This window comes from Natator depressus, chromosome 18 (genome assembly GCF_965152275.1).
Source record: "Natator depressus isolate rNatDep1 chromosome 18, rNatDep2.hap1, whole genome shotgun sequence".
Classification (NCBI taxonomy): domain Eukaryota; kingdom Metazoa; phylum Chordata; order Testudines; family Cheloniidae; genus Natator; species Natator depressus.
The window spans coordinates 13,159,608-13,175,628 of NC_134251.1; the positions used below are offsets into that span (position 1 = coordinate 13,159,608).

The 16,021-nt window shown below is 51.5% G+C and overlaps 1 protein-coding gene across 1 annotated transcript in view; it reads right to left on the bottom strand.

Annotated features, from left to right (window-relative positions):
* Positions 1–16,021, bottom strand: part of TMEM201 (transmembrane protein 201) — a 50,075-nt gene that overhangs the window by 20,607 nt on the left and 13,447 nt on the right. Inside the window, exons 3-6 of the mRNA XM_074933975.1 lie at positions 15,502–15,696; positions 8,738–8,914; positions 7,505–7,890; positions 6,604–6,807 (exon numbers count right to left, since the gene is read on the bottom strand). Coding sequence (XP_074790076.1) covers positions 6,604–6,807; positions 7,505–7,890; positions 8,738–8,914; positions 15,502–15,696 — 962 coding nt within the window. The remainder of the gene's footprint in view (positions 1–6,603; positions 6,808–7,504; positions 7,891–8,737; positions 8,915–15,501; positions 15,697–16,021) is intronic.

Sequence of the window (16,021 nt, forward strand, 5' to 3'; positions counted from 1 at the left end):
AGGTCGGCAAAGCACCTTGGAAATATAAAGCACCATCCAAGTATCCTCTCAGCCCCAGCCAGCCTTGTTGGTAGGTAACAGGACAGAAGCAATAGCTCAGCTGAAGCATGGGCTCTCTGTCCAAGCCAGCTAGCTCAGTCCCAACTAAGGCAGAGCCATTTAGTGTTGCAGAAGTTAGTGTATTCAGGGAAAGGCATGTCTCTGCCCCTTCCTTATCAGTCCACTTCTATCACTGAAGTGATTGTTCCTGCTGACAGGCAGCTGCCTCCCTCAGCCTTGGAACGGAGGGAACTGGCTCCCTGTAGAAGGAGCAGAGTTCACAGACAGAGTTTGTCAGATGGTGGCCATGTTTAGACTGATGGACAAAGCCAGCCACCATTTCTCACCACCCACTATCCCTCATGTTTGTAGCATCATGCTAATAAGGCAGAGTCCTTGCCCCAGTTTGCATCCTGCACTTGGATCTGCTGGTGGACCACCAAAACGAGGCCGATGGAAGCACAGAGTACCTGGGGCAGGATGTTTTTAATTTGGGAACATCTATACTGCTGGGTACAGGCACTCAATTATGTTTGTATGCACAAGCCTGCAAGGCTTTGGGAATCTTCAGGCAACAGCCCTGCTTTGGTGGCTGATAAAACAGACCACAAGCTTCCTTGCTGACTGATCTCCAGTCCAGCTGAGAGGAGAGACAGCAGGAAGGTTAGGGGAGCAAAGCACCTTAATTCCTGGTCTGGCACACTGTTGTGAACAGCCCAGATGGCATTCCGACTTGGGCGTTTCAAGAATGACCCTAAGACAAGGCAGTGTTGTGGTTTATTTATTAGCTCTGGTGACTGCAGTTCCAAAGACAGTCAAAGCATCTGCAAGCAGTCAGGCTGCAACAAGAGACGAGAACCTTCTACCCAGATCTAAGTGCACAAAAACACACAACCAACGCCCCAGTCTGACTGATACACCCTGTATGGATCACCCTGGGTATGGAAACAAGCATCCTACATCCGAGAGCTACAGTGAGTTAGACAAGATTGGCACAAGGAGGACAGGACAGATTAATTTAGAGTCTTCCAGTGAGTCAGTCACTGCCAGTTTGATTTCCCTGCATTGTGCGATTCCATAAAAAAAGTTATTTCTACTGATTATTTCTAGCCACATGCAGCAGCACGCACCTGCCAAGGCACTCAGAAGCGTGAAAGTAACATGACAGTGTGTTGACGAGCGCCTCTGAGGCTAAAATAAAACTGTTTCCAGTATTTTCCAGAAGGTTGTCTTGCCTTTGAATGTTCTGGTTAGAAACCTTTTAGGGATCCAAAAAAATTGGCTAAAAGCACCCTGGGATCTATCCCTTCAGCAGTACAGCCTAGCAGGTACCCAAAATACCTCTTGGTAAACCAAGATGTTAAATTGTCAGGGAATGTATATTTCACACTCCCCCTGCCTTGAGGTGAGGTCATGAACTCCAGTTTGATTTCATGCTTCCTAGCTGCAGTAACAGACTATCCAGATCAAGAGATTCTGGCCGTCCACAGTTTAAAGATAGATTATTGTCTTGGCTGCTTATTTCTGGTGCCTAACTTCCCCTGCACCCTCACCCACCTCCACCCGTCTGCCACAGCAGCATATCGGAGGAAAGATAACAGAGCTAGAGATCAAGCACACTGGATGGAGGGTGACATAACACAGCCAGCAAACTGGCATGCGTTTCTTTAGAAAAGGTGCCAGAGACCTAATGGCTAGAGGCAGGACACATCTAAACAGTTAGAAACTAAGGCACTGTCAAAGGGAAGCGAGAGGGCAAGAAGCCTGCCATCTGACCGAGACCCAAGCAAAACCTCAGCTGGAAAACCACCGCCGAACCTTTGGGCACCAAGAAGAAAATAGGTGAAATGGTTCTCAAAGGACTGCTGCTTGAGCTGCCGTGGAGCATCTTCTTGCCAGCTGGGGAGTCAGCCAGGCTGATCCTTGGAGTGAGACCGACAGGGACGTGGCACTGGTCAGAACAGCCTCAGCCACTTTCCCTGCTCCCACTGGCAGCGTGGCAGGCTCCTGGACAGAGGAGGAGTTTGAAGCAGCGCCAGAGAAGACAACTCCCCTAAGGGGACAAGGACGGACGGGTGGGCAAAAGAACGTCCACCCTTCAGAGAGCTGCAAGCAGCAGTGCGAAAAGGATTGCAGAAGCACTGAAGAGGCCTTTGCCCTTTAGTGGTCTGGATCAGCTGCTGTGGCTGATGGCTCAGCAATAGGTTTGATTGGCATCGCAACCCTGGGACGGGCTCAAAACAGGTAAGATTCGTCTTGTTTGAGCAAACAAGCTCCATCCCAGCAGGTACTTGGTGTATCATTAGCCACGGAGCCTTTCAGCTCATGTGGGGCCAGCGTCAACTCCTACAAGGACTTTATTAGCTCTTGAACTGCATGCCCTGGGAAGAGCTCATAGCCCTCTTTCCTGGAATGGAATTGATACTTCCCCTTAGCACAAGGTTCCCCACATCACAGCCTTTCCCCAGCACCCATGCTTCCACCTGACCCTGGGCCAGCCCCCCGTGGACAGCCACACATCTGCCATGCACAGCGCACCTCTGTGGTTACACAGGGATGACAGAGAGGGACAAGCAACCTAGAGTGAAGAACTGTTAATGGCTCTGCATTCCCAGCTAAGCGTGCCTGGCAAAACCACAAGGGGATCAATTCCATACCAGGCGCTGACTGACACCAAGGAGAAACCTAGCTCTGTGCAGCACTCTGCCTCTTAGGAGCCGGCAGAAACATGCACAGGCAAATGATCTGATCCCTGACCTGCCAGCCCTCTGCACACCCAGGAGTCACCTGCTTACACCAGCAGAGGGGCCCTGGTACACTGTGGAGGATAAGAAGGAACTGTGACCCAGCAAATGAACAGGAGGAATTAGCTCTTTACCCTGCAAGCTACAGTGCTTTCCTCACTGACCACCTTGTTCTGCACTCTTCTCAAAAGGTTCCTCCCCCTTGCCCTGTTCCCCTCTGCACACACGCGTGATGGCTACCCACTATGCTGGCCTCCCCTGAGCTACAGGCCTTACTGGGATAAAGGGGAGGCCATGCACAGCGCTGACCATTTAGTCAACCCCATCTCCACCATGAACAACAGTATCTTAATGCGAGTACCATGCGCTTGTTTGAGCATGGAGCACCCATTATTCACTAGCCCTGATTAAGGTGTTCAGGTGCAAATGAGCCGGAAGCTGCAGACAGCTAGAGACAAGAGTGCCAGGGCAACCTCCTTTAAGTGCCTGTATAACTGGAGATGGCTGTGGGCTGAAGAACAGAAGTCAAGAAGCTTTAGAGGATAGATGAGAAGTGCATTTGCAAAGCAGCTAGAGCCTTGAGGCAAAAGTGATGCTGCTCATGCAAAGAGCTCGCAGTCGGACACCTGGCAAGTCTACCAAAACCCGCTAGTGTCATCAGAGATCCAGACGTGACCACGAGATGGTAGATCTGAGCAACGAAGAAGGGAGATTATTCCCTTTGCAGCTCGTTAAAGAGGAAATCTGAGAACCTGGAAGGTCCTCTGGCTCAGAGCGGCCTCACAAGAGGAGATGAGCAAGTTCACAAGGCTAGAAGGAACCTTTCAGCAAGGCAAGGACAGAGGCTATGGGTCTCTATCCAGCTAAGGCGGCAACACAGCAGAGTGAAAACTTGGGTCTCACACCACTCAGACTTTGCTGGAGATTGAAAAACCTCCAAACAGGGAAAAGGAAAAGCAAAATACTGGATATCCAGCTCAACAGAACTTACATTTTTGTGCAGCTTAGCTGTGGATGGAGTGAACCTGAGTCAGATCTGGCTCAACTGCCAGATAATTTATTATATGGTTTTACCCAAGACAGTTCTGATGGTCAATATAGCGCCAGTTACTGATGCATTTGCAAGGATTTATTAGGCAACCCAGTTGGCCTGCAAGTGACCAGGCAATGGCACTAATTGAGAATGACCACTTCGTTAGGTGTGCATGTGGTACTAGGGACAGTACCACATTCGTAAAGGACATGTGAGTGGACAAGTGGCCTGTTCCGTTTCTTAGATCAAACTCCCTTCTGCTACGATTCCATTTTGGAAGGAGAAGGAGCAAAGAGAAATCACCATGTCTCTGGGAATCTCCAGCCGGGGGGGGGGGGGGGGGGGGGACGACAAGATGGCTGCTCTGGGCAAGCTTCTTCACTCCTTTCTTCCCCTGCCAGGAAACCGTGTGATGCCTTGCAGCCTTTGCTTTTAAAAAGAAGCCCTTTAATACAAAGGGTTGTGTTCCCCATCACAACTGAAGCCCTGTATGGCAATCTTAGAGCCCAAAAGTCAAACTGGTAATAGAAAGCGAGGCCCTCACCCTGGCAGGTGGCCCTATAGGTCGGGTTGAGCAAGGCTGGCAGAGCAGTGGGGAGAAGCTTGCCTTTGCAAATGCTGGGGCTACTGTGGATAAGTAGGTCTTGATTCTCCAGAGCAACACCTTTCACAAGTACCAAAGTTGTATGTGTGTGGAGAGAGTGGGTGAGGGTGTTTGTCTTAGGGCAGAGAAGGGATTTGGATAGTAAAGTTACCTGAAGACACCAGCAAAAAATCCCAACAAGAGGGATCTTAGGGTAAAGCTCCATGGTCAGGCTCTGTGCATGGACTTCCTGGAACAGTCGCCGGACACGGTTACAGGAGTTGCTGTGACAGCTGCCTAAGTTACAGCTGCACTGCTGTTTCTATAGGAAAGAGGATGGCTGTACATCCCAGGCTGCAGCCAGCTGACTTTGTTTGCTCTTACTGGAGATTTCATCAGACCAGCTCAGCATTACAACTCCGCTGTCTTGGTGAACAGCGGTTACAAGCGGCACTGCAGTGAATAGTTAGACATGAAAAATTGTTTTAAAAAACCTCAAGCTTTCAGATATTCCCTTCTGTTTCACCATTTCTCTCACTCTGAGTAGCACCATTGACTTCCTGGGTGGGACACACAGATTCTTTCTAGCAGGAGCTCCATTTTGATTTAACAAACACATGGTAAAGCAGAAGACCATTTAATCTACTGTCAGGATGGCAGCTCCCTGTGCTGTTTCATAAATATAATGCAAAAGAATAAGTAAGCAGAATCTTAAGTAATGTTGCAGTTTCCCTTTTAGAGCCCACCTTTTGCTGCAAGGCCTGTGTCCAGGCTAGAATGTCCTACACAACCAAATGCAGGGGAACCCAGACCAGACCATCTAACCCATGGTGGGTGCCCAAATTGTTCCTCCTGGAAACACTCAGCCAAGAGAAAGATCCTCCCTTCCCCAACGCACCTCAGCATTTGGGTCTCAAGATTTCATTGCGACCCTACTGGAAAGAACGCCGCCGATCACATTTCGTGGGCTCGTTTTTTGGCATGGGTAACCCCTCCCTCACCTCCCAACTGCCACAACTCCAAAAAACCTAAGCACTTTCCTTTAGGTAACACCACGTAATCCAGATCTGTTTTCATGAAGTCCCATCTAATTAGTAACCATCCCCCTGGGTTCCACCTCTCTGGCACTTCCTCCCATCAGATGTCCTGAACTCAGATGTCTTGAATACAAAAGACGACACTGAATGGAGTAAGGCTTATGGTTATGTATGCCGGAAGACTGACTGTACAGCACAGCACCCCCTAGTTGTGATTTGTGGCCTAGCGTGTCCTCCTCCACTGCTAAGGCGACAGGAGCAGAGGAGAACGATTTAATGAATACATAAATAAAAACTGTGCTTCCATTTAGATCTTCTTTACAACCTCCCCCTCCCCACCACAACACAGAAATTTGGAGATAAAATTTTAAAACAGTTGAAGATTTTGCACCAGTCAAGATACCCTGAGTTAAATAATCTTTAAAAGCACCTCTGTTTTCAAGCTATTAATAGTTCCAGTAAAAGCACCCAAGGAGCTCTTCCTATTCAGAGTAGAAGCCAGAGCACGGCAAAAGGACATGCGGTTAGGTGGGGCTACACAGTGGAGGGTGAGTGGAAGCAGGTTATTTAACAAGCGTGTCTCATCCCCCCTCCCCATTAAGGATCAGCCATGCAGTATAAAGTACAGAGAGGTTGAAAAGAATCCAGGAGTGCATTCCCGTCAGTGTAAACTAAAAATGATCAGCACCATTAGGAGACAACGTGGCATAGCCCTTGAGAGGCTCAGGGCAGAGGATCCCTCCAGGACTAGCTAGGGATGGACACGCAGTGAGTGGAGCTGGAAGGACAGAAGCAGCCAGAATCTCTTTGGCCGGAGGCGCAGAATGGGGGATGAGAGCAGTCTGTGAAGCAGCTGGTGGAAGATTTGGCTCTGGGGTTGCGCAGGGGTTGGTGTTTGCACCTCTGGCGGAGGTTTCAGGAGGAGGGAGAATGGAGGCGGCAGAAGCGGCTTCCTTGGCTAACGGAGGCGGCAGAAACGCTATGAGCAGCTGGCTTGGTAGGAAGCGAGAGTGGAAAAAGGAGGAAAAGTCTTCACTGCGCTTCTAGGGGAAAAAAAATAGAAAGAAAAAAAGAGGGGAAAAAAAAAGAGGAGAGAGAAGCACCAGTCGCACAGAGTTCGCACGGCTTTTTTCCTCCTTCCCCCAGGGTCACTGCTCTGGCTCTGACCTTCGGGGCCGGTATCTCCGTTGGCCCGTTGACTTTCGCGTGGCCACTGCTGCGGTGAAGCCCACCAGGCAGCACAGGGACGTGGTGCCGAATTTGGCCGTGTCCAGCCAGCTGGGTGTGTCCGCCTTCAGGTACTTTTCAGCCAAGTGCAAACCCATCACCAGGAGCCACAGGACCGAGGCGAAGGCATCGATTCTCCGCAGCCTGGAATGCCAAAAAAAACGAGGCTGTGCGTCAGAGCAACACGCCTACAAACTGGCCACCCAGAGCCAAGCCAGGCGCAGCCCCGGAGGGCGGCGCTGAGGAGCGAAGGAGGTGGCAGCCTGGGATGAACAGACTGAAGCAGGCTATAGGCCACCTCCCAATAAGTTGTGTCATCTGCAGGGCCCCCCACCTGCCCTGATCAGTTACTGCTCCATTCACTAGACTGCAGGACAACAAAGAGATTTGTCCATCCTTGATAATTCAGGCCATGGTTATAATCCAATGGGATTATCTAAGAACTCCCCCCGCCCACAATCTATATCTTTCAGAGAGTCCTTTGCAACCTCAATAGCATCCCAAGAATCCTCTCCCACAATCCGAGCACTGAATGGGAGACCGCCACCACTCATAACAATATACATAGGCCTTTTAATCTGACAGGCAGGTAGGCATCACTCTAGGCACAGAGGCTCACTTAGTGCCCTAGACAGAGGCAGGACTAGAACCCAGGTCTCCCGATTCAGCTGGCTTGGAGGATGGCTTGTGAGCCCCGCAAGAAGACAGGAGGCCAGTGCTGCCAATTGCTGCATTCTCAGCCCTGTGCAGAGAATCAGCCCCCGGTTTGGATCTCAAACAGCCCCCGGTTTGGATCTCAAACAGCCCCCAGATGGACACAGAAAGCACACAGGAGACCCACCTGATCCGTCCGGCCAGAAGCATGGCTAACAGGCAGGTGAACAGCCCAAGGAGGACGACCGCAATCTGATGGTTCCTCCCGTAGGTCCAAGCGACACTCAAGTTCTTCACCGTTTGCTCTGGCAGCAGGTGGAGCAGCTCCCACCAGCCTGCAATTCCCAGGAGAGTGCGATTCTCCGAGGCCGCTGCTGGGCTCGCTGCAGTCCCATTCCCGATGGCCGTGGGGCCAGTTTCCATAGGAGCAGGGGCCGTGACTTTGAGTGAGAAGGGGTCACCTGACCCATACAAGGCCATCAGGACAAGGAACGCACAGCTGAGGAAAGTCAGGAACCGCAGAATTATCACCTGAGTCGGGGTGCTCATGGAGGAGGAGGAAGAGCAAAAGCTCTGCAAAGAGGAAGGAGAAATATCTCTGGTCACAAGCAAAACAAGTTGGGGGGCGGGGGAGGATCCTCAGACTGGTGCCAACTAAACATTTCTACATCGTATCGACCTACTGAGCAACTTGACCTAACTGCACAGGGGGCTGCAGGTCAAGAGAGAGGGGTATCAGCACCGCAGTGGGCTGGGGGGGGGGGGGGGGGGAAGAAGGAGGAGAGCCCAGGACTGGAACAGCAGGGGATTGTAGGAGAAGGGCCAGTCCCTCAAGTTATCACTCCCGCCCCTTACTCAGTCCCACACTTGCTTCCCTATACTTCACAGTTCCCCTGCGGCAGGGCGAGTTGGTTCTTCCCACCCCTGCTCCACCCCTCCCTCACTCCTTCCAGTTCAATGGTGCCCCAGAGATCATCCCAGCAAGATGCAAGCATCGCACAGTGACGGGTGTTGCAATCCCCCAGCCTGGCACAAACCCAATGCCAAACATTAGAGACCAGCTCATCAGGGCCCGAGAGGGAGAATTATACTGAGAGAGATCTGGGCAGACATCTAGGGCACCATCAGCTGGACAGACAAGCTGGCAGGGGACTGTGATCACAGAGGACTCACTGTTATTCACCCCTCTGGATTTATTTACAGCTACAACATCAAATTTGGCCGAAGACCAGATGTTAGCCCTGGGCCCAACTTAAGCCAAATGTGATCCCATCATCCCACTTAACTCAAAAGCGGAACCCATCAGAGCCGCCCGGGCAGACACACTCACTTCCAGCCCCGCTCCTGGGTCGGATGCCGATGAGCCTGGGTCACTGCACCATTCTCCTTGCCACTCACCCTGCTGCCCATGGCCACGTACCTGCATATAGGGCTTGTCAGTCTCCCGGCGTTTGAAATGGTGGCTCAGCAGCAGCGCCCGGAGCTGCCGGTTCTGGTGCTTGATGTAATATTCCACAGCGGCCTGGCATGGGCGGCACAGCTTGTAGGTCTGCTCCAAGTGGTGCTTGTATACCTCGATCTCCTCGTCGTATTTACCCTTGGGAGAGAACAGGGAAGCAGATCAGAGGCACCGAACCCCAGCAGTCAGAGGGCACCATCGCTCTTCCACCAATGCACAGATCCCGATCTCCATACTAAGGAGCAGCTGGGTACCAGCTCAGAATTCTAGGTCAGCTGGGATCAAAACACCCAGCTAGCACGTGGGAAATGCCTCTCAGCCCCACACAGCCTGGGAGAGACAGACAGTGCTGATGGAGCAGAACCAAGCCACAGCAGCCTTTGCTGGTTTATGGGATATGGAACGCCGTCAGCCATAACCTTGCTGATTTTATCAGCTAAGGACCACATCTAGGGGGAGAGGTGTCCCATATCTGTAAGCAGGTACCCCAGCTGGTACCTGCCCACAGAGATTTTCACTCAGCCCAGGCAAGCCAGCCAGCCAAGCTGCTTCCTCCTTCTGGCCTAGGTTCAGCAGCAGTCACTGGCGCAAACCCCCCACTCAGATCAGTGCAATAAATCATCATCAATGGTTGTCAAAACAGCCTGTGCGAAGGGCGCATTTATCACTGTCACTGGAGCGGAGATGTCACTCATCATGGCAGATCCCAGGGCTCTTTCAACACCATCTCAATTCCCAGGCTGTTCTGGGCTCCCTGCCCCAGCCATGGCATCAGAAGGTCAGTTCTCTCCCAAACTTGGCTCCTGTTTCACCAGGGGGCAGCCAGGATGGGCCAGCCCCTCCCCTTCCCACATGCTTTATTTAGTCTTGCAGGCTGGGCTCCTATCTGAACCCTACAGCTCAGAAGCAGCTCAGGTAGCGGGGCAGCATGGGAGAAATCTTACCCTGCCCCAAGAACAAACAGGGGCCTCCATTCCCCAGGGCTGTCTACCAGCCCCATGCGGCTCAGAACTCCTGCTTCAGTTATGATGAAACATAGGTGACCCTGAACACCGCAAGATCAGAGCCTCCAATGCCACAGCCCCTGCACTCAAGGGGAGCATCACACGGATGTTCTGCTGGCTTGAGTCTAAGCAGCCAAAGGGACAGCTCCCGAGCTTTCGACAGCACCCAGCATGGGCATCACTGCCCATAGGACCCCAGGAGCAACAGCGCCTTGGAAAACAGAGCAGACCCAGGTTGTTCTGATTGAACTCCAGCAGGACAACATGCCTACCCCAGCCTGTCCCTTCCTCTCCTCAACCCCTCATCTGGACCTCATCTCCAGCATGGACCTACAGAGAGATCTCGAGGATGGGAGCGTGCAACTTTGTGTGGAGGCTGCTGAGCACTGACTCTACTGGGAGGAAAAATCCAGGCACGAGGGTCACCTCTGTGTGCAGGTCTTTTTTGAGGCGGCTGGGGGGAGGAACGGGGCCAAAGAGCTGCATTTGAGAGTGCTAAAGGAGTTGGTGGATGTGATTGCAGAGCCATTGGCCATTATCTCTGAAAACTCATGGCGATCGGGGGAAGTCCCAGACAACTGGAAAAAGGCTAATGTAGTGCCCATCTTTACAAAAGGGAAGGAGGAGGCTCCAGGGAACTACGGGCCAGTCAGCCTCACCTCAGTCCCTGGAAAAATCATGGAGCAGGTCCTCAAGGAATCAATTCTGAAGCACTTAAAGGAGAGGAAAAGTGATCAGGAACAGTCAGCATGGGTTCACCAAGGGCAAGTCACGCCTGACTAATCTAATTGCCTTCAATGACGAGATAACTGGCTCTGTGCATGAGAGGAAAGCAGTGGACATGTTATTCCTTGATTTTAGCAAAGTTTTTGATATGGTCTCCCACAGTATTCTTGCCAGCAAGTTAAAGAAGTATGGGCTAGATGAATGAAGTATAAGGTGGATAGAAAGCTGGCTAGATTGTCGGGCTCAACGGGTAGTGATCAATGGCTCCATGTCTAGTTGGCAGCCGGTATCAAGCGGAGTGCCCCAAGGGTCGGTCCTGGGGCCGATTTTGTTCAATATCTTCATTAATGATCTGGAGGATGGCATGGACTGCACCCTCAGCAAGTTTGCAGATGACACTAAACTGGGAGGAGAGGTAGATACACTGGAGGGTAGGGATAGGATACAGAGGGACCTAGACAAATTAGAGGATTGGGCCAAAAGAAATCTGATGAGGTTCAACAAGGATAAGTGCAGAGTCCTGAACTTAGGATGGAAGAATCCCATGCACCGCTACAGACTAGAGACCAAATGGCTAGGCAGCAGTTCTACAGAAAAGGACCTAGGGGTTACAGTGGACGAGAAGCTGGATATGAGTCAACAGTGTGCCCTTGTTGCCAAGAAGGCTAACGGCATTTTGGGCTGTATAAGTAGGGGCATTGCCAGCAGATCGAGGGATGTGATCGTTCCCCTCTATTGACATTGGTGAGGCCTCATCTGGAGTACTGTGTCCAGTTTTGGGCCCCACACTACAAGAAGGATGTGGAAAAACTGGAAAACGTCCAGCGGAGGGCAACAAAAATGATTAGGGGACTGGAACACATGACTTACGAGGAGAGGCTGAGAGAACTGGGATTGTTTAGTCTGCGGAAGAGAAGAATGAGGGGGGATTTGATAGCTGCTTTCAACTACCTGAAAGGGGATTCCAAAGAGGATGGATCTAGACTGTTCTCAGTGGTAGCTGATGACAGAACGAGGAGTAATGGTCTCAAGTTGCAGTGGGGGAGGTTTAGGTTGGATATTAGGAAAAACTTTTTCACTAGGAGGGTGGTGAAGCACTGGAATGCGTTACCTAAGGAGGTGGTGGAATCTCCTTCCTTTGAAGTTTTTAAGGTCAGGCTTGACAAAGCCCTGGCTTGGATGATTTAGTTGGGGATTGGTCCTGCTTTGAGCAGGGGGTTGGACTAGATGACCTCCTAAGGTCCCTTCCAACCCTGATATTCTAATGATTCTATGAAAGGCAAAGTGATTTGCTTGACGTCAAACAAGGTTCTCGATGGCCCTGGGATTTGCCCAGGGGAGATGGGCACCTTTGTCCCAACAGTTGCAAGACACTGGGAAGGAAGCCACAAGCTGTATAGGAGAGTCGGTCTTTGGGCTGGCTACTCCTGTTAACAGTGACCCACAGCAATGGAGTGTGTGTGTGTGGGGTGCATGTGAAGGGCCAAACCGGAGGGGACAATGCTATTATGACTTTGTATCCTGTTCGCACTTCACCACGTTCACAAGCGAGCCACAGCTCCCAGCTCCAAAGATGCTCCCAAAACTTCTGCCTCATTAACGTCTTCAGCAACAACGGGAAACATTCCGGATTCCCTCCCTACCTCTATTGGATGGCTTCGTCCCCAGGCACAGCTGCCCGAGCACTAGAAACCCATGTGCACCGAGGGCCCTGCAGACTTCACTGCAAATGGCCCATGGCCAAGATGAGGCTGCGTGGAAGGTTTAATGCTCCTTGTTCACACAGCAGCGAGGTTGCCAGCTGCTGCAGTTTACTGCTCGGTCAGGTCAGAGCAGGTGCTTATTACTGTGCCGGACACGGGCAGCTTTATCCAGGGGGTAAGGGAGGAAAGGCCCATCTCCCTGGCTATCGAGGGCCTGCTCGCTGGAGCGCTGTGCCGAGGGCTCCCTCTGCTGGCACCCAGCTAGAATTACATAGGATAAGAGTGCTCTGCAAGTGTGGGAACCTAAGGGATGGGGCTGGGAATTTGGCAGCCACCTTTGGACCCTGCTTCTCTTCTCTAAGCTGGAAAGGAACAGCGTTCTGGAAGAGAGTCACTGCACAGGCATGAACTGTGGGAGGTCTTGAGGATTTGGGCATCAGGCTAGCGGGCACAAGACAACTCTGCAGCTCACAATGTTACTACATTGACAAAGATCTTGGGAGGGCCAAGTGACCAGGCATCTCTACAGAAGGCAGCACCGTCCAGAAGGGCTGAGACCCAGCCAGGGAGCCAAGAAACCCACATTCTCTCTCTGCCTCTGCCACTAACATGCTACCTGGCCTCAGGCAAGTCATTTCACCTCTCTGTCTAAAAGACAGCAGTAATGATACCTCCATGGCCTTTGCAAAGCAATTTGTAATGGCCGGATGAAAAACACAAAGGAACTGCCACGTATTATCACCGAGAGTCACAACCTTCTGGACTGAGATGCTTTGGGCTGCCACCAAGAGACACTCTGAGGAGCTGCTCAGCTGCAGCAGGCTATTCACATTACCGCACAGCTGCTCTTTGCGGGGAGTAAAGACTGAGCCAGCAGTTTATACGCTGACCCCACATGTCCAGCCAGTGTGGAACCAGCAAACGGTCAGGCAGAGGTGAATCAACCACAGAGGAAGCGAAAACTGCTGTTTCAGGAGCAAGTGGACAGAATCAGCATGAGACAGAGACACAAGAGAAACTCAAACACCATGAAACTGCCAGAAGGCATCCTCATTAGTCACAATCCATGGGTTCAAATCTGCTCCCCGGGAGACATCCTGATTAAGCAGGCTCCAATTACATGGAATAGATTGGATAAGAAAAAGCCTACAGAGTAAAACTAACCCACTAGGTCCTGGGGTTGCAACCCAGGGGGCCCAGAATTTTTCTGCTGTAATAAGGGGGCTCATTGCATGGCGCAGGATGAGACCTACTGCCCTAGATACTTTGCAGGAACACAGTTAAAATAAGAAGCTGGGGGAGAGAAGCCCACACCAGAGCGGACTACCATCCTGCGCTCCACTGGGTAGAGAGCACTGACGTCAATCAGCAGGAGAGCTTCCGAGAGCTGCACGAGTGGCAGCCTCATTGTCCTACGCAAGCACGAAGATGAACCTACTACTCCCAGGAGAAATGTCAACTGGGCTGCGTTATTCTTTTTAACCTCAGTAGCTGGATCAGAGCAGCTCAGCTGAGGCCCTGTAGAAAAGGGCAGGGCGCTTGAGAACTACCACTGTGTTGTTCTGCCCATCGCATCCCACAAATTTAAGCAGGGCGAGGTCCAACTAGTATCGAGATGGGAAACCTCCCCCGGAAACCCAGCCTAGTGGCCAGAAGTTACGTTGGCTGCTCAGTAGGTGGCGCTCTTCCTTCCGTGACTGACATGGTGTTGTTTGGCAGGCTGGACAAAACCTTAAAAGTCCTAACTACGCTAGCGATCCCACAGCAACCTTTGCAAGGTTAGGGAGAGGCGGTTCCAGTTTCCTGGCCACATTCTAACTCCGCTAATTCAATTCTTCCCTTCTACAAACCCCCTCGCCAATGCCAATCAGGATGGAGAGTCTTCTTCACTCCCCCTCCTGAACTGTTTGCACAAAGTCCCTGGGCAGCACTGAATACAGCATTCCACCCTCCAGCTGAGCGAAGAACCCCTCTCCCCCCATTACCAGCCTCCTGGGGCCTGGTGTCATTTGTAAAGCCCTACACAAAAGGCTACTCGTGCAAAGTGTTAAAGGGAGGGAGTTCAAAGAGCTGCAGAAATAATTGGGAGGCTGGCGGGATTCACTCAAGGAAAGATTAAAAAGAAGAATACAAAACCCATTTGGCTAAGGGTGAGGGGAGAGACACAACCAGCCGAGTAACATGTACCGAAAAGGGAGAGGAACTGGCCTAATGAATGGGCGGGTAAAAACTAGAGGTAATGAGCTAAAATTCAGAGACTCTGGCTGAAGATTGGGGGGGAAAATAAAGAACACCCTCCCCTCCATGTAAACAATGAAATCTATTAGGCCTAGGGGTTGCAAACACACTGCTCTTTCCATACTGCTAACTGGGTCAGTGGGGTTCTGGTCTGGGAAAGGATTAGAACCACTGTTCCAGGCTGTGGCTCAGTTTCCATAGGGAAGTGATAGAAGTATCCTGGCTTGCCTCATTTCAAACCGAACAGGACCACAGTCTGCAAAACAGACAACAGGGAACCACGCTGTATTTGCAGAGGGGACCCAACAGTCTGGACTCTGAATAATAAGGGAAGTGAAGGTATAACGTGGGGCCGAGTTTAACATCGGGGAAATTCCTCCCCAAGACAGACTCCGAGGGCTGCACTCAGGGGCTCCTTGCTCAGAGTTCATCCAGGATTCTGCCATCAGCTCGGAGGACTCAGTTTTCTTAAGGCCCTGGACAAAAAGCTCTTTGTGTAGGTGGGACAGTAATTCCCTATCTGCAACATCATGCAGTTGCCATGGCCTCCCAGATAACTGGGGCAGGCACTTCACACACAGACACATGGGCTGCGCTCACAGTTAGAATGAGCAGAGGATGAGCTGCCTGCATGGCATGGAGAAGACAAGAAACAGCCCTGCTGTCTGGAGGATGCAATCCATGGAAGAATCCAGGGCAGGGACAGCAGGAGAAAAACTTGGAGGCTGCTCCAGTGGAATTGCTGAATGCCCTGCTCAGGGATCAAATCAACAGATTTGCCCTCCAGCTCCGAGGCACACACCACTCTCTGGAGACACAGGAGGGGGCTGGGTGGGCAGACAGAAAGGGTCTTGTTAGTTCAGTCATCTTACAATTGCCCAGAGCTTATCGAAATGGTAGATCAGGATTAAAGGCTGTTGTTCCTCCAGCGACGTAGAGTGGGAACATAAGATGCCTTCATGGATAGACCTGGGGACACCTGGATGTTATCTTTACCCTAACAGGAGAGAGAGAGAGAGAGAGAGAGAGAGAGTCTGTCCAAGCCAGCACCTACCTCTTCCCTGGGTGCGAAGGATGCCAGCTGCTTGATCTTCATGGTCTGGTGATTGTTGCATTTCTTGCACAGCAAGATCTGGCTGCTCACCCACTGCTGTGGCTTGGTGGGGTCGCAAAAGGTGGTGGCGCCTGACACGACGTGGTTTAGGTGCTCCATGTACTGGGCAGGAATGGGCTTGTTGTAGTCTCCATTCTGCCAAGCAGCAAAGAAAAGCATGAGCTCTTGAGTCCACCCTCTGCAGGGGTTCCACTCTCAGTTCCCTGCCTCATACGACGAGGAAGAAATAAAACCAGAGTAAGATCCATTGCTCTTCCCCCCATTCTATACGCCACTCCCAGCTGTTTTACAGGCCGCGCTGCAGAGATTCGTGCACACTCCTGGGCCATGGATTGTCTAGTGCACACACCACTAAGGGGTGCAAAATCAGCACTGTACCCCGCATTTCACTAAACTGCCCAGGAGCTGCAGCAGGGGACAGAAGGGTCCTATTAAAAATGTCCTTAAGCAGCTAAAGGTT